The following is a 17,936-nucleotide window of genomic DNA, read 5'->3' as shown; positions in this document are numbered from 1 at the left end:
CAGCAAGCTATTTGGATCGGGCCATTAGAAACCAAAAATGGAAATGAAAAGACAATTTTCAGTTCATTATCTACTCATCGGCAACTCTACTCAGAAGAAGCAAGTCACACTGAGTTCACTGAGCTTATTTCCAGGTTGAACTGGAGCCCATAGGTGGTATTCAAGTAAGTAGTTCTGTCAGCGCAAGGATTTATATTTGTGCCACAGAACCTCCCCTGGGGAGAATCCTGAGCGCCAGAGAGAGACACCTGGAGACCATATTTGGTCCACAGCCTTAGGTTTCCCACCTCAGTCTGCACTGACTGGCCACAGTCTTTAGCGTTACAGACAAAGGTCTTTCCCAGTCCTGCCGCGAAATGCCAGGGGTTGAACCTCAGACCTTCTGTACACAAAGATGCTCTACTACTGAGCTGCAGCTCTTCCCCACCAGGGCCGTGTGATCAAACCACTTAGTCCCAAAGCTGCAAAAGCAAGGACCTTTACACTGCCAATCAATGTATATGGTACTGAATGAGAAAGGCAGTGGTTTGACTCAGTATAACATAGGTTTGTATGTAAGAGATAAATTAAAGTACTGGTGAGGCACACAACACTGCCCTCTTATAGGACTTTACATCCTTTAAACCAGTCTCCCCTGCTCTTGCGTCCTCTTGTTTTGGACTACAGCTCTCATTAGTCAACATGGTCAATGCCTAGTGATGACTGATGCCAAGGTTCAATGTATCTGGAGAGTACCAGGTTGAGGAATGATGGTGTAAGTTAAGCAAACTCTGTCTAAATTACAGAGGTCTCTCCACATCCCATAAATATTCTCCATTTCATTTTTAAAGCTGCTCAACATACAAGGCTATGTAGAATCACATATAAGAAAGTTAATAGTAACTATTACTCACTCTTCTAGGTGTTTGACAGTTGCCTTCCACAAAAGTTGATTCGTACATACCAATTATTTTCTGAATCACTCAATTGAAAATTGCTCTACGCAGCATTTATGAAGTGAAGATTGCCCATCATAACGGTGACAGAGAATAAGTTAAGTTGTAATTTTTTATTTTTTTACTGGACCCATCAATTCTGATATTTTGCGAGATTTCAACCCTTTTCCTGAATAGCAAAACAGATTCATGGCAAAAAAGGGGGGCGGATTTATTACCCAGTCAACTGGTTGGGCTGCCCTGTGAGCAGATTATGGTGTTGGCCACATGAAGTTCACTTCAATTTGCATCGCTGTGAGCTTGCTCTACATTTGCAATAAGTCACTAATTTAATATGGCAAGCCCAGAAGGATGTGCTGCCACTGGGGCAATTTAACAGCTTCCATGGAACTACTTGCTAACACAAACTGGCCCTTCATTTGGCAAATCAGAGGCTGCTATGCCTTGCTTGAAGAAAACGAACAGGAATCGGCTCTCGATGAGCTCTTCACAAACAATGCAAGGGGCCACAGCATGTGGTAGGACACCTGCTTTGCATGAAGAAGGTCTCAGGTTCAATCCCAAGCTTCTCAGATAAGGCTGGGAGAGACCCATGTCTGAAGCAGCAGCTGCTAGTCAATGCAGTGCATACAGTACAGTCGTACCTTGGAAGTCAAACAGAATCCGTTCTGGAAGTTCGCTCGACTTCCGAAACATTTGGAAACCAAGGCACGACTTCCAATTGGTTTCCAATTGCGCAGGCGTGCTGGAAACAATAGCGGAAGCTGCACCGGACATTTGGCTTCCAAAAAAAGTTCGAAAACCGGAACACTCACTTCCAGTTTTCAATCATTTGGGAGCCAGAACATTCGACTCCCAAGGTGTTCGGGAGCCAAGGTACAACTGTACTGAGCTAGATGGACCAATGGTATGACTCAGTATAAGTCAGGCTCCTTTGCTCCTAACATAGCAACTTTTGAACTATGCATTTCCCTATTTCCTCTGTGATAGAGCAGGGGGAGCCAACATGGTGCCCTCCAGATGTTCTTGGACTACAATTCCCACCAGCCCCAGACAGAGGTGATGAGAGTTGTAGTCCAACCACAGCTGGAGGGCAATACGTCAGATCAAGAGGAATTCATGTGAGAAGAACATTAACTGGAATGTCAGATCACAGTGACTATCGCCTCACCCTTGTACAATGGTACTAGCTTGCAGATGCACCATATGTAATATGAAATTCATAGTCTCGTGAGACTCTGGCAACCATGCATAGAACTGCCCACTCCATATAGGGTAAGGGGGAAGAAAGGTGAGGAGAACTGTGGCTGACACAGGCAGGCAAAATAAAATAAAATAATACATTGGATACAATCATAGCATGCCATGGACTTAAACCAGGAACACTGTGTTGTGAGGCTGGGACACATCCTACAGAACTACTAAGGACTGTGTGTGTTTAGGCCTCAGATACCTCCTCTCGTGTGGGAGAATAGAGTTGTGCAACATCAGCTTCTGCAGTTGGTGGGCAGGATGATTCCTCTCCACTGGCCAGGTCTGCTTCTACGTACCAGAAGCCTTGCTTTCTGCCTTTGCCTATTCAGAAGGGTAGTATGTCCTGCCTGCTACACTTCAAGTTCCACTTTCCCCAACTCTACCCACTAATCTCAGCGTACTGACCTGGAAAATATGCCCTCTGGGATTGCAATATTGCCACCCACAACCCACCTTGTCCCAACAGCACATTAATTGTCTTCTACCTAATCCTTTACAGCAGTGTTCCCCAACCTTGGGCCTCCAGCTGTTTTTTGGACTACAATTCCCATCATCCTTGACCACTGGTCTTGCTAGCAAGGGATGATGGGAGTTGTAGTCCAAAAACAGCTGGAGGCCCAAGGTTGGGGAACACTGCTTTACAGCACAGAAGTTCTCTGTCCCACGTTGTTGTGGCCACACGGTCACCCTCTTATGATTTTACTTGGGACATTATGCTTAGGGCGCGATGCAGTAAATATTCCCGCAATTCCCTCTTTCTCTATCTTTCTAGATTGGCGTTTCCCAAAGTTGGGTCGCTAATTGTTGGACTACAACTCCCATCATCCCTAGCTAGCAGGACCAGTGGTCAGGGATGATGGGAACTGTAGTCCAAAAACACCCTAATCTACATCAATAATAATGCAGTCATTATTATTACTACTATAATACTAATGTATTTAGATAGCACATTTCCTAGCTCAGTGAACAACAGCCCTGCATCATACTCCAGTATTATTATCCTCATAACACAGACAGCACACTGAGCCTGAAGTGTAGCTTAGTTGTCTGCTAGGTTCATAGCAGAGGTGAGATGCGAACTGGGACTGTCCTATCCCACAGCTGATTCTTAATCCATATGCTATTCTAGTTCTCAGCTAGAGTTTATGCAAAACTATGATGAATAAACCAAATCTTATTTTTAAAATTATTTTTATTTAAAGAAAAGATCAATATAAATGAAATATTAGTAAAACTATAAAAACTCTAGGAACCTCATCAGAAGAATCGTGAACATGAAATATAATTTTCAGAGCTTGCAACCATACTATGCTAAATGATAGGGCTACTTTTCTTATTTTGATACCATCCATTTAAATCTGATTAAGTGGGAGGGATGGGGGAGCATGAGGAGCTTTTTAGTTCAGCATCTTCCGCTTCACAAACTTCTCTTGCAAAGGCTGGCATTTAAAACTAATTTTGCCAGTGTCTGGTTTCTGATGTTGCAAACCCCATCAGAATACAAACACCAAAGCCTCTCATTTGAGAGCACAGCATGTGGCTTAAGAAAGGGATGCCTTGGGCAGACAAATTTCAGCATGATAAAATGGACCTGCCAGTGAAACATGCTGCATAACATATAGTTGTATGGCCAACAGTTCTCATCAGATGACCCTTTACATCCTATTGCCTACCTAGTCAAAACTATTCCTACACGTTGCAAGAATAACTAAACACAGATACATGTACCAGCTATGGGGGGGGGGTAACCTGGAAAGTCCATCAACAATTCTCCTTTTTATTTGAAATAAACAAGCATTAGAAAGAAAATGACAGGGCTGGAGATATTGCCCATTAACCTAGAGCTGAGAAAGTTATCACACTGTCTGATTAATTGTAGTAGCAGAGAAAGCTCACAGAATCTTCTTCCCAGGACCTTACTGATTACTTGTTACCTATCTCCTAAGTTTTTAGGTAAAAGGTTTAGTGATCCCATCTTCAAATTGTGCAGAAATTAGCATCATTTGTAAGAAGTGAAACACAGTAGCAAAAACATCCAGATCAAAACAAGACTTAACCATAAGTTCAGCACTGACTTAACCATAAGTCCAGCACTACAGGTAAATGACATCAGTATTTTTCAGACAACAACTAGTGCTGTTTCTCCTCCTTTCTTCTGTCCTTAAAGCTGGCAGCTACTGCCAGGTCCATCTATAGCAATGCTGTATATTCCATCCAGCAAGCTATATTACACAGGAAGGTTCAGAAAATCAAAATTCCTTCAATGGCGTGACACATAGGAAGGAAGCACAGGGAAGGGGTTTGAGAAGAGGAAAGAGGGGTGGTTTTGCTGTAAACCTACACCACAAGCAAAACAAGGGGCTCCATTCCAGTCACTGCCTCCTTTCCTACATAGCCTCCTGGATGGCTGGCTAGTTGGCAGGCAAGACTGTAGACAAAAACAGCGCACCCTGAAAGGGGGGGGGGCAAAATCAGGTGGTCCATCAGAACAAAAGAACCACAAACCAGAAGCCACCTGGCTCCTTGCATGACACAACAACACACAGCCACCTTCCCACTCACCCACCCACCTACCCGCCACAGCCACCACCCCGACCCCAATCGCCTCCACCCCCACACCTCTGGGCAGCCTGTATTTTTGCTGCTTTCAGAAGTCCCACGCTCTTCTCCCCCACCCTCTCCTTTTTTAAAAAAATAATAATGATGAATATAATAGAGCAAATGAAAATAAAGCCACACGAAATCTCTTGCCGAGCGAGAAGCAGCCCTGCTCCATCGCGAGAGGAAAAACAAACAACTAAAATACCTCAACATTCACAAGCAGCCGGAGCATCTGATCTGACATGGAGGGGAGATGGGCAGGATTTTATAGGCACCAACATCAGCCCTGGCAAGGTTCTCCCGCCCATACACAGAGATCCTGCATCCTCCTCCCGCGGGGAAGGGAGAATCATACCGCCAGGAGGGAATGCAATTGGAGGAGGGGGGAGAGAGAAGAAGAAAGAAAAGAGAGAGGGATCCAGTGTCCACATAGCAGCTAATAGGGTGGGTGGATGCAGTTAAAAGAAAATGGGACACACACACACACAGACACACAGGCCAATTCCTTACCTCCGTCCAGGGCGCAGCAGACTAAACAGGCAGCGCCGGCGGCAGCCACTAGAGCTCGTCCTGTGTGGCTTCCGCCCCGCCAGCCCCGTCTGCCTGCCGTTGCTCCTCCCCAACCAGCCCGGAGTCCAGAGTCTGTCTGTGTCTCTGTCTCTCGGTCCTGCTGCTGCTGCTGCTGGGCCTGACTCCCCTTTCACGTGACGCAGCCACATGACCCAACATGTTACTTGCTTCTCTCTCTTTCTCTCGCCGCCCCCTCCCCACCCGCAACTCCGCCTCGGCCCCCTCCTCCTCCTCCTCCTCCTCTTCTCCGTGTCGGGGTCTCTCGCTCGGTGTCACGCGAGGAGGGCCAAAGGCGAGCCGCGCCTCTGAGCACGTGCAGAGCGCTTTGGCCCCTCCGCGCGGCGGGGCATCGCAGCCGAGCCTGTCCACCCCGCTATACGGGAGCGGAGGCAGTCGCTTCGGGTCAAAGGATGCGGCTTTCAGGCCTCGGCCTGGTGCTGCCTCAATGCGATTCCTTTATTTTCATCGCGAAAGGAAGATTCCGTTATTGTTTTATCATTTGCCACTGCGTTTTTTGAACGTTTGTAATAACATTAATAACTGCATTGCTTAACAATATTCCCGTGATTTAAGACATCGTTCTGGGGTGTTGTGCAACTTCCCCAAGGGATGTGTTTTCTTTGTGGTATATTTAAGTACAGATTCTTAGGTGGTTTATAGGCCGTTGGTTTTTTCTGGAGCAACAACTGCAAATTCTGTCTTATTGCTGCCTACAGCGCCAACCTTGATCCAGCATCAATAGCTTTATAACTGTCATATATAATGGGCCTCCCAGGATGGAAAAGGGTGTGTCCTCGCTTTCCTACTTCCTAATTGCAGCCATTCTGCCTAATCCTCTATAATTCAGAAAAGATGTGTTTGTATTTAGAATGATTGTTCAGAGGCGGTTTTAGGGTAGCACTACCAGTTCAGTTGCACTGGGCTCTGGCACTGCAAGGGTCGCTGCAACAATAATGTAGAATGGGCAGGCCAAATTTTAGCATTGCACAGGGCACCACAGAAATTTGAGACCCCCAAGTCTGCCGCTGGATTTATAAATCATTTAATCAATGTCGTATACATAATAAAATTTTAAAAACAATAAAATAAAAACTTAAAAGAAATGTACAAATAACAATAAAACAAATAAAAACAGTAAACCACCTAAAACCAATGTTGTTATTACTAGCACCCTCATAACTTGCATTGCTCTGGAATTCTAATAAAACAAAAAAATCAGTGCAGTTTTGAAAGTTTGGGTCCGCCTTCTTGATTCAAAATGGCAGGCAGTTGCATCCTCACAGATGAAAATCCATTCCTTGATCTCAATAACCATGCAAATTTAGGTTACAACATCTTATGAGGTGTCCAAACAGAGCGAACACACCACTCTGCAAAATGATGATGATTTAAATTTCTTACTTGCACTTCACCATAAGGTCCCAAGGCAGCTTACCATGGTTTGTCAATGCAATATTAAAAACAATTTAAAACAAAGTGCAGCCAGGAATAGGGTGGGTCCTTAGTAATATACCATATCTCTAAAGGCCAGGGTGAAGAGGTGCATCTTCAGCATTCGATGCATAATAAATTCAGACACACCTCTGTGGAAATAGATTATATGTTTAGGTAGGCTTGCTGAAATAATAAAAAATGGAATTTACTAGAATGCATATAGCTTCTGTTCCAGCTAATTTAACTTTGAAGGAGAATTTAACTTTAAAATGACAAGTAAGAAATAACATGATGGGGACATTTTAATAATCGCTCAAATGTTGTCGACATGGGAAATAGACAAACTATTATCCTTTGAAGTTATGAGGCAGAAAGTTGCAAGTGCCCTGTTGATGAATAAACTATGAATTCAAATAAGATTCAGATACAGGTTTAAAACTGGTATAAGCTGTGGATAAAACAATAGAGTAGGAGTACGTGCAGAGGTTCACAGACAAAAGGTGCGATGGAAACCCACCTCACCCCCCTGAAAATAAGAATTGGTGTTTTTATTTGTATAGACATGTTATAGTTTGTATTATATTGAAAGTCTGGAGTGTATTACTGATGTCTCTGTGCCCCGCCCCCTGTCTCTGCTGTGATATTTTAATACCTGTTTTCTGTGATTATTTTGTTGTATGCTAGATTTAGCATTTTAATAAAATCAACTAACCTGGTATGAGCACTGGAGTTAGAGGGTGACTCTGGAGTGGAATGGATTTCTGAGCAATAGTTACACTGAAATTTAAATCAAAAGAAGAGCCGAGCTGGATCAGGCCAAAGACTCATCTAGTCCAGTATCCTGTTCTCTTCATGGTAAACGAGATGCCTAAAGGGACCCCATGAGCAGGGCCTGAGTGCAGCATCATTACTCTCATAATAATTAAAAATTTTTGCCACCTTTTCACACACAAAAATCATGCACAAAGCAACTTACAACAAAAAGAGCAGCAGTACGTCTCAAAAATGACAATCACAAAAAACAATTTCATACTAATAAAACAGCACTATAATAGCATATAAAACACCATACAAAGAACATTTCAATGCTACAAATATAATAGCATAACAGCAGAAACAACAAGAGAGCTTGAGAGTTTCACCTTCATTCCTCGGAACCCCTCCCATGGAGAAATTCAAACCACCCCTCCCATGATGCTGCTCGCAGCCCCTTTCCTACGGTGGCATATTACAAGGCTTCCGAATGCAGGGGTTTGGGATACCTGGAAAGACCCTTCCCATGGTGTTGCTCACAATCATTCCTTGCTAGTATTTCCCAGTAACTGGCACTCAGAAGCATACAGCTTCTGATTGGAGGTAGAACATAACTAACATGACTAGTAGCCACTGATAGTCTTATGCTCCTTAATCTACTGTAAAAGTCTTAGTCATTGTTCTAGGTACTTGTTTTTGCTTTTTCAGGATATTGCTTGACATGTTGCAAAATCTTGTAAAATTGGTTTCAGCAAAGTCATGGTGGGATCTTTGCAGCAATAAGCAATGACAGCCTGGAGGAGATGTTGCATGTTGTAAATTGTCTTGTGTTAAAAAAAAAACACACACACTTAGCTCTCCTAACTCATAGCATACATAATCCAGCACTGCAAATTTGTTGGATTGAATGACAATAAGCATAATTGAGTTTTGCCTTGATTGTACTATAATTCTTGCGTAAACACCATAAAATCTGTTAGAGGGCAAAACTAGATTTCTCTTGGTTGGGGAATGAGTGTGGCATATTCACCATGGATCCTGTTTCCATCTCTCCTGTCCTACCTGCCTAGCAGTATCACACTATTTTTTTTTATATTTTATGCTCTTGGATTTTTCAGAGTCTTGATATAAAACACCACTAGCATACAGTGGTATCATGTTACCACATCTGTTGACTGCTGAATCCCAAGACCACCTTTTCTAATAACAGGAGAGTAATTGACAAAAACAATAATGCCAATACCATTCACAAATCCAGAAGAAAGTTGCAAATTTCAGAACAAATCATGTCTGTGGCACAGAATGTCTACCATGTTTTTTAATGGGAGTGATTTGTGAGTGCCCTCCTGCGAAAGCAAGAAGTATTATCAGAAGCAGCTGTGAGTTGGTGTCAATCTAACACTCAGTTGTTAACTGATCTGTTAAATGAAAGGAAGTGGGCTGTCCCTCAGTGAACATTTTTAAGGAGAGGCTGCAGCTCTGTAGTTCCTTCACTGAGCAAAGCTTGGACCAGAAAGCCTAAACGGTCCCCTCCAACTCTATGGTTCTATATAAGATATAATAACTTTGGATGGTATCAAATGCTACTCCTACTCAGAATTAGACCCATTGAAATTACAGTGGTACCTCGGGTTAAGTACTTAATTCCTTCCGGAGGTCTGTTCTTAACCTGAAACTGTTCTTAACCTGAAGCACCACTGTAGCTAATGGGGCCTCCTACTGCTGTTGCTGCGCCGCCGGAGCCCGATTTCTGTTCTTATCCTGAAGCAAAGTTCTTAACCTGAAGCACTATTTCTGGGTTAGCGGAGTCTTTAACCTGAAGCGTATGTAACCTGAAACGTATGTAACCCGAGGTACCACTGTAATAGACATGACTTAACTTAGGGTTATTCATTTCAGTGGGAGGAGTTCAATACTGTATAGTGCTATGGCAATCGTTCTGTCAGTGCAAAAAAATTCAGGTTGCCAGTCAGAACGATCCCCATCTCCTCTTCCATGCTTTTCTCAGGGTTCTCTTCACACTATCGCAAGCCAATTGCAGAAGGTGCATGCATAGAAGTGGGGAAAATCCCATTGCTCTTGCAGAAGTCCTTGCATAGGTTTCCACAAGAATGAAGCATTAGTTGAATCCTGCACACGGAATCTACTGAATACAACTCCATCTCTCCACAGTCTACTTGACACAAGAAATAGGAGCCCTATTCATTTGTTCCTCCTGTGTGTAGGAACCAGGGCTTTTTCAGCCGGAACTCACGGGAACTCAGTTCTGGCACCTCAGGTGGGTACCATTGCCATTATAAGAGAACAAGGGTGAGTTCATGGTGAGTTCCGGCACCTCTTTTTCTAGAAAAATAGCACTTGTAGGAGCCATACAAAAGAGGTGAGCAGGATCCCATCTGTCTAGCGCGGCTGCTCCCAATATTATCATGGCCAACTGTGCTGAAAGAAAAGGAGATGCACAAACACTTGTACACACATAGATTCTCCACGTTTGGAAATCTCAATCGTGCAGAGTTCTTGAACTTGTGGAAAGCCTGAACATGCATCTAGTGGTACAGATATAGGATCACCTTTCAAACATTGTGCAAACAACTTTAGTTGTTAAAGACATTATTCTAGTCCATGCACACCTTTGATCTATCATGCTTGTTAAAGCCCAAGCTTTAAAATGGAACACATGCAAACACTAGCCATGACAAATGATGTCAGCCACAAGTGGAAGTGTTTTGAGTCCTGAGAAATCTGGAAAGGCTACTCTTCAGCTTTTTACTCACTTCTTGTAATACCTGATTATCCGGATTAATGATTGCTGAGCTGAACATCCTGCCTCACTGAATTAGTTTCCTCTCATTTGTGTTATAAGCATAAAAATCAGTATAATACAGAACACGCACAATAGCAGTCTGTTCTTTCTTTTAAGATATATCTCACAGACCCATGATATCTAGAGTGAAGTGGGATAGCCCTTTGCAGTTGCTCAGTTCAAGTTGTTACTTCTGGATAATTATGCTGTAAACTGCCCTATGATCTTTGGATGAAGGGCGGTATATAAACTTAATGAATAATAAAATAATAATTGTCTGAAATCAGCAAATTAAAATTTTGTATTACACCATTTAGCTCCACAATGAAGCTTCCAAGTTAGCTAACTTTAATAAAGAACGAACACAATCAGAAAAAAGTGAAAAAGTAGAGAGCAACCACCAACAGCAAATACTGAAACCAACAAGCAACTATTAGAAGGATATAAATACCGTAAGTTGTAAGCGCATTTTTGAAAGGTGCATCTAAATAAGAAATATTTTTAATTGACACTGGAATGTGCCAATTACACATTACAAATAAAGAGGGAATAGCTAGAATACTCATAGGGGGCATTTCATAGTCCACATCGGATGTCATACTATGTCAAATGTGGAGTAGATGGGCTGGATTTGAGGACTTTAGGGGCTAAATTGATGTTAAATATATATATGCATTTGTGGGGACAAAAATTCAGGCCTTCTCACTAAAATTTGAACAATGATACATACAGACCCCCCCAAACATTGAAGTTATACCCCAAACTAGAAAAATGTCCCAAGTTGTAATCATCAAATCTCTGATTCAAAATTCAAATTCGGAAATCTTTGAATGTCTGTCCAGTGACATAAATATTTGAAAATGGAGACTTGTTTCCCCAACATCAGTTTCTGCTTTTAAAAAAGTCCAGAAATGTACCCCATCATAGTTGAGAGGAGGCCTTCTTGATGCTCCACTGCTAGGTGAGATTTCTTACGTGGTGACATGGGAGGCCTTCTCCGTGGCGACACCCCATTTGTGGAATGGCCTCCCTCTTGGGATATGACTGTTGCCATCTCTTCTTTGGTTTTGTTCCCAGCAATAATACACTTATTTGCTCAGGCATTTGTGAAGTACTACTATCCAGACTGTGTTAAGATATAGTTATTTCTGTGGTAGCTCTGGGTATTGATTTGTTAACTGCTCGTTTTATGGTATCATTAAGGTTTTAAAATGTTTTATTGTTCCCTAACCATAGATCATTTATGATTAAGGGTGGGCTAGAAATAATAAAAGAAACAAAATAATACCTTTTCTTCTCACCACCTGATGACATACCGTACTTGGGTGGAAATGCTATGCCACTTACCTGGGAACAAACCCCGTTGAACTAAATGCTAATTAACTTCAGAGTAAACTTGCACAGGATTGCTCTGTTAGTGTTGCCTACTTTTATTACAGTGGTACCTCGCAAGACGAATGCCTCGCAAGACGGAAAACTCGCAAAACGAAAGGGTTTTTGGTTTTTTGAGTTGCTTCGCAAGACGATTTTCCCTATGGGCTTGCTTCGCAAGATGGAAACGTCTTGCAAATTTGTTTCCTTTTTCTTAAAACCGTTAATACAGTTGCGACTTGACTTCGAGGAGCAACTCATAGCACGCGGTGTGGTAGCCTTTTTTGAGGTTTTTGAAGACTTTGGTGATTTTTGAAGCTTTTCCAAAACTTTTCCGACACCGTGCTTTCTCCAGCTTTCGTTATGTTGTCATTATGTATATTTTTCATGTTGAAAGCTGCCTTGAGCATGGCTTGAACTATGGAATGGCAGCATACAAATAAAATTATGTATGTATGCATGTATGTGCTGTTTTATCAAGTTCAATGGTAAACAAAGCATGGTGGTGAAGCCATCTGTCTGCATATGGGAGGGTGAGAGGACGTAGCAGACATTCAAACAAGGCTCTATTGGGTGTTGCGCAGGTTTCAGGTTATACCAGTCTATCGGAAATTTAAAAAACAGAATGGTCAATTCCCCACGTCTGGAAATACAAAAATAGCTGTTATCCTGCTATGTCTATTTATGTTTCTGATGCTACACTTGAGTGTGATTGTATTGTGCAAGTCCTTTGCAAGCTGCTTTGAGAGCCTCTCAGGGTCTCAGCAGGATGTAACTTCTCTGAATAAACACATTTCTTCCCATCTTCCTTTTATATAATAGATTAAAATCAAGCATCCTTCCACTATGATATCACTCATAATCAATACACATATATTGATTAGAGTAATTCCTGACTTTAAAGGCACTTATTTTGTTTTATTAAGTCTCACCTTGCCTACAAAGGGCTCAGAGCAGCTTATATATAATTCCCAACAGGCTCTCACCTGGACAGCTTCCAAGGATACAGATTCATCAGAAATGCATCACTGCATGTGCCAGCAGACCATTCTCTGAGCCGACAATGGAACATGCTCTTTTGGATATGATTAGTGTAGGAAGCATAATAAAAGAAGTATGTCTCTCGGGTGACTTTCTACGTTCTTGTGTTGACTCTTTGTTCACTGCTCTTTTTTTAAAAAAAAAGATGGGTCATGCAGATGACTTCTTTGCCAAAGGTAAACAATTTCAGTGGAAAACCTGCTCTTGCCCCATTTCTGTTTGCATGCACCTCTGGAAGAGGTGCACAAGTGTCTTCAGAGCATAGCATTACAGAAGCCAGCTGAATGGGAGGGGCTGGAAAGAGATCTAGAACAGCGATGACCAGCTGCTTCATTCTAATTTGTGGGATGCTTTTTTGACCAAGGGGCTCAGAGTATGAGTATCACATATGCACTTTATAAACCGAACGTATATAAAGCAGGGAAGTGAGAGAGAGAGCACAAAAGGAAACTAATAGGGGAGGGGAGAAGGAAAACAGCATGAAAGCAGAGCCAAGTAGTGGGATCATGGATGCTGCTTCCTTGCATGTAGTCCTGAAAGCTGGACAAATAATCTCATAGGCCACCTGCTGCCTTCATGCTGCTTGTGGGTCATTCTTGCCCTAGACAATTCCCTTGCACTGTCAGGATTCTCTTTCAATGCACATGAGAAGCCAAAATTATTAAACTGGGAAAACAAGATTAATAAAACCCCGTTTTAATTGCTTAAGCATGTTACCAGTACTTGAAAAAGTGACAACTCCTTCCTTTTTCCTGCATAAGTAATGAACTAACTGAAAGAAACCATGCACCTGGTTAAAATAAAATACATCTCAGATTTCTCACTCTCCTTTTATAAGGAAAGCAACAGACTGGAGGGCAAGGGAAGCAGCTATGCCATTCTTTCAATTTGTTTTGGATTAAAAAACAAAAACAAATTGTTGTAAAACCTGGTAAGCTCCCTTACTGGTATATTTTCTCATTGATAAGGCTTTTAGACCAGCAGGTGTGTTTGATTTAAATCAGAATCTTAATAGATTATTGGTGCTATATCAAGCATCTGAGAAGAAATGGCTTGCTCTTTCCCTTAAAATTCACATTCTGATTTCTCCCATCCATGCACAGCAACAAGCTGAAGCTTAGAATACACATTTTTTTTGTGAAAGGAAGAGAGGAAAGCCTCTTGACACAATAAGGGATTGAGCTGGCCCACTAGGTGGAGCATTGACCTTGGACCCACATACAAAGGTCATGCTACCCAGAGAATGACTGCATAGCCTTAAGCATCTTCATCTTCCATCTGTACAATAGGAACAACACAGGGCTTTTTACCCTTAAATATTACGAGTCCAAAGGCATTAAATGTGATTTGTGCGTTATAATTAGTAACTGTGTTGCATCACCATAATAGCCACTTAGCAAGTGACATGATTTTAAATTAATGGGAAAACATCTGCATTGGTAGAAGCAGGTGCAAGTAATGCATACTAACCTTCTCAGTGCCCAAAGGTTTAATTCCTTCCTGTTTTTTAGATTTCATAATTAGCTATAAAATCTTTATTGCACTCTATTTTTATACAATATTGTAAAAGCCTGAATAAAAGTTTCAAACTTCATTTCAGTAGGGTTCATAATGAACCCTATAAATCAAAAGAAGAAAATTCCTGGAAATGCTAAAAAAATAAAAGCCTGACCAAACCAAGCACAAGAACACTTTCCAACAGTGCAATCTCTACTCAGAAGTAAATCCTACTGAATTCAACTGGGCTTACTCCCAGGTAAGTGTGCCTAAGACTGCAATCCTATACACAAACCTGATGAAACTTAGTGAAATGTAGTTCTCTAAAAATGTATAAGACAGAGCTATAAACCTGTTGAAAATTATTCAATGTTATGCAGGATTCATATTATTGTTTATTTTTCAAGGTCCATCACAAGAAATTTGGTAGTCTCCTTTGGTCCTGTAAAAAAGTTGCACAATCCATTAAAAACAGAAGGCATATGTGCTTTAAGGTTATCTTCCCTCTAAAAGGAAAGTTACAAAGAATAAACAATATGAACATTGATTTCCCTCACCCTCAATAAAGCATAACCTAAAGTTCAAACAAGTAAACTCTAAAATCACTTGCAGTGGCAGACACTTTACTGGCTATCAGAAAACTATACTTCATAGTCTGTAACTACCACAGCAAGAAAATCAAAGAGAATTTTTGAACATACAATCTAATTAAATAGTTTATTTGCTATAGTGACTTTTGCTATTGAATCTCCACCAAATCTATTACACATAAAGTTTCAGTTCCACATTTATTGATTGTAGTTAGACACAGACAATTCCAGTCCCATTTTCTATTTTTGTGTAATGGGAAAAGAGTTCTGGTCCATTAACTCTCCCACTTTCTCCTGCAGGAAGTAAACCATCTCAGCTAACACAAAGACATGTGTTTCATCCAAGTCTTGTATGATGAACTTCTTCCCCAGGGCATTTGATTCATCCAAGTACAGCAGAAACTGCTTCATGGCTGGGTCACTGTGGAGGCACAAATAAAATGGTCACATCACATGATACTTTAACTGAATTAAATTTACACTCTTTTGGAATAACTGAACTATAAGGCAGCTCAGGAGTATGTTTTCAGGACTGGTTTGTTACTTACCTCTGTAGTCATGGAAACTGGATGGTCTTCAGAAGCATTACTGAAATCCCCAGAGTGCTCTAAAGTTATTACATAGCTGGTGAGCTTCAGAAAAAGAAATTGGGAGTGCTGCAGTTAAGACCCCTTTTGAAAGCTAGGAGTCTGAGCAGCTCTTTGAGCTTAACCTATCAAAATACAACTAATATTCAGTCAAGCTGTTTATAATGTAAAAATCTGGCCTTCAAATAGGCTGAGCTGGACAGGGAACACAATCATAGAGTTATGGTAGTAGGCATGATAGCTGTATTACAAGCAACAATACTTTTCAACTAGAGGGGAAAGGAAATGTGGTATAACGGACAAAAATTAAAGCATAACATATTGCAGGGTGGTTCAACAATTTGAATGAAGATATTTATTCTGTATCTCAAGAGTCTTAGATTTAGGAAAGGCCATTTTTTCTAGTCTCCTACTTTTATTCATACTCCATGCCAATGATTTCATTCAGGAATTATAATAACCAGTTTCCAGTTTCACTTATGTCATTTCATTTATTATTGTTTATAAAATTTGTCCATCGCTTTAGCTTAGCCGGGGCAACCCAAAGCAACTTTCAACCAGACAGACAAACCCTCCTGCAAATAAATACATTAAAACCAAGAGGAAAACGAAATACACTTAAAACATCCTGCTCACTTAAAAAGGCAAGATAAAGAATAAAGGCCAGGTTATAAACGAAAGTTTTTGCCTGGCACATAAAGATATATAATGAAGGTGCTTGGTGAACCTCCCTGATGAGAGCATTCCACAAACAAGGAGCCACCACAGAAAAGGCCTGTTCTCATGTTGCCACACTTTGGACCTCTCACAGAAGAGGCACCCAAAGAAGGGCTTAAGATGACAATCACATGGTCCAGGTTGATTCATAGGGGGAGAGGCGGTCCTTGAAGTATTGCTGTCCCAAGCCATTTAAGGCTTTATAGGTCAAAGCCAGCACTTTGAATTGGGCCCAGAAACTGATTGGCAGTTAGTGCAGTTGGGCCAGGATTGGTATTATATGCTCAAATGGTCTTGCCCTGGTGAACAACCTGGCTGCTGGATTCTGCACCAGCTGAAGTTTCTGAACCATCTTCAGAGGCAGCCCCACATATAATGTGCTACTTACCATTCTATAAGTATTCCTTTCAAAACATTCACCATCTTCACAAAAGATTTTCAGATTCCTAAAGAAACCGATAAATAAAAAATGAGTAAAAATATATGTGTGACACAGTTTATAGGAGAAGAAAGTTTACTGAAGTTTTAAGGCTTCAGTCCTATGGAGGAATTCAGGAAAAGCCTCATTGAAACCAGTTAGGTATTTTGCATGCAGAGAATTGCACTCTCAATCACCCTACAACTAGTAAAACAAGTTGCTAACGTTACACATTACTGGCTGTTACGAGAAGTTGCTGAATTACAACTTATTACTAAACTGAAAACTAGGGAGAGACCTGGTCTGAACAGCGATATTAGATTCTTGTCTCATTACATATGCTAAAGCTATTTTTGGTCATCTGCATACTATCCCTTGCTTCAACAGCATTACCATACCCATTGAGTCAATCACCCATCTTCTACTACCCTTCTGGGAAAAACCCCACCCTACCCTCCCACTATATGCTGTTATGTAAACTTTGGGATGCATGCATGGCAAACCTGGAAGTATTTTAGTGGGTTTCGCCACACGCGCATGCGGAAACCTCGGGATCCGACTGGACCTCCAGAATGGATCCCATCCACAACCAAAAGTACCACTGTATAAGGGTCTGGTGACTTCTGTTTCAGTGTACAGTATCTGAAGAAGTGTGCATGCACACGAAAGCTTATACCCAGAACAAACTCAGGTGGTCTCTAAGGTGCTACTGGACAATTTTTAAATTAATTTATTTACACATTAACACAATATGTAAACACGTACTAGCACTCAACAGAGAATCACAGAATTGTAGCGTTGGGAAGGTCCATTAGGGTCATCTAGTCCTGATGGAATCTTTTGCCCAACGTGGGGCTCCAACTCACAACCCTGATATTTAAAGTCTCATACTTTTCCTACTGAGTAAACATAAATAACGTAAATAAAAAGTAATATTTTCAAAAAAGAAAGGGGGGGAAAGCTATCATTCATGAGCTAGAGGCTCAGGTTTAGAATCAGGTGGCGGGGGCAAAGATAACTTAACCCTTTCGCACATTTCAGCGTTGGCCACCAGGCATCACATCAGCCTTTCTCTACACACAACACAACAAGACGCTGCGCGAAGCAGGAAGAGGAAAACTGAGGGGCGCGAGGAAGAGGCCGCACAGCTACTCTGGCCGAGGGAAAGCGCCGGCGGCGAACACGACAAACAAGGGGAAGGGGGGGGAGAGAGAGAGAAACATCCTCTTACGTTTCACACAACCGGCAGCATCCCCTCGGAGGCGGAAAAATAAACCAAGGTCTCGCCTCTCCAGCAAACCGGAAGAGGCGGGCGCAGTTTAAGCCGCCGAGCTCCCGCCCACCACCCCACCCCCGTGCGCGCGT

At 41.7% G+C, this 17,936-nt stretch overlaps 2 protein-coding genes across 5 annotated transcripts in view; both read right to left on the bottom strand.

The window, feature by feature from the left end:
* Positions 1 to 5,544, bottom strand: part of TULP4 (TUB like protein 4) — a 107,254-nt gene extending 101,710 nt beyond the window's left edge. For 3 of the 4 annotated variants that reach the window (XR_013983901.1, XM_080998346.1, XM_080998344.1), the window contains exon 1: positions 5,301 to 5,544. The gene's annotated coding sequence lies outside the window, so the exon portion shown is untranslated. Of the gene's footprint in view, positions 1 to 4,995; positions 5,176 to 5,300 lie in introns of those variants that run through there. The other variant, XM_080998345.1, reaches the window with a different exon arrangement.
* Positions 5,545 to 14,631: 9,087 nt separating this feature from the next.
* Positions 14,632 to 17,925, bottom strand: GTF2H5 (general transcription factor IIH subunit 5). Its single transcript, XM_080998429.1, has 3 exons — positions 17,803 to 17,925; positions 16,542 to 16,599; positions 14,632 to 15,270 (listed from the first exon to the last, which is right to left on the bottom strand). Exons 2-3 carry the CDS (start codon positions 16,574 to 16,576, stop codon positions 15,090 to 15,092), a joined length of 216 nt encoding a protein of 71 aa, XP_080854555.1. The 5' UTR covers positions 16,577 to 16,599; positions 17,803 to 17,925; the 3' UTR covers positions 14,632 to 15,089.
* Between the last annotated feature and the right edge of the window lie 11 nt (positions 17,926 to 17,936).

The sequence above is a fragment of the Podarcis pityusensis genome (genome assembly GCF_964106645.2).
Source record: "Podarcis pityusensis genome assembly, chromosome: 3".
Taxonomy (NCBI): domain Eukaryota; kingdom Metazoa; phylum Chordata; class Lepidosauria; order Squamata; family Lacertidae; genus Podarcis; species Podarcis pityusensis.
Note: the sequence above shows the minus strand (reverse complement) of the source record. Positions and strands in the feature narration are given on the sequence as shown.

Bases quoted from the DNA above. Each gene is read 5' to 3' on its own strand.
- GTF2H5 (XM_080998429.1), bottom strand. From the start codon at position 16,576: ATGGTGAATGTTTTGAAAGGAATACTTATAGAATG. The intron at 15,271-16,541 runs GTAAGTAGCACA...GTGCCTCCACAG, and splicing joins AAAGGAATACTTATAGAATG to TGACCCAGCCATGAAGCAGT.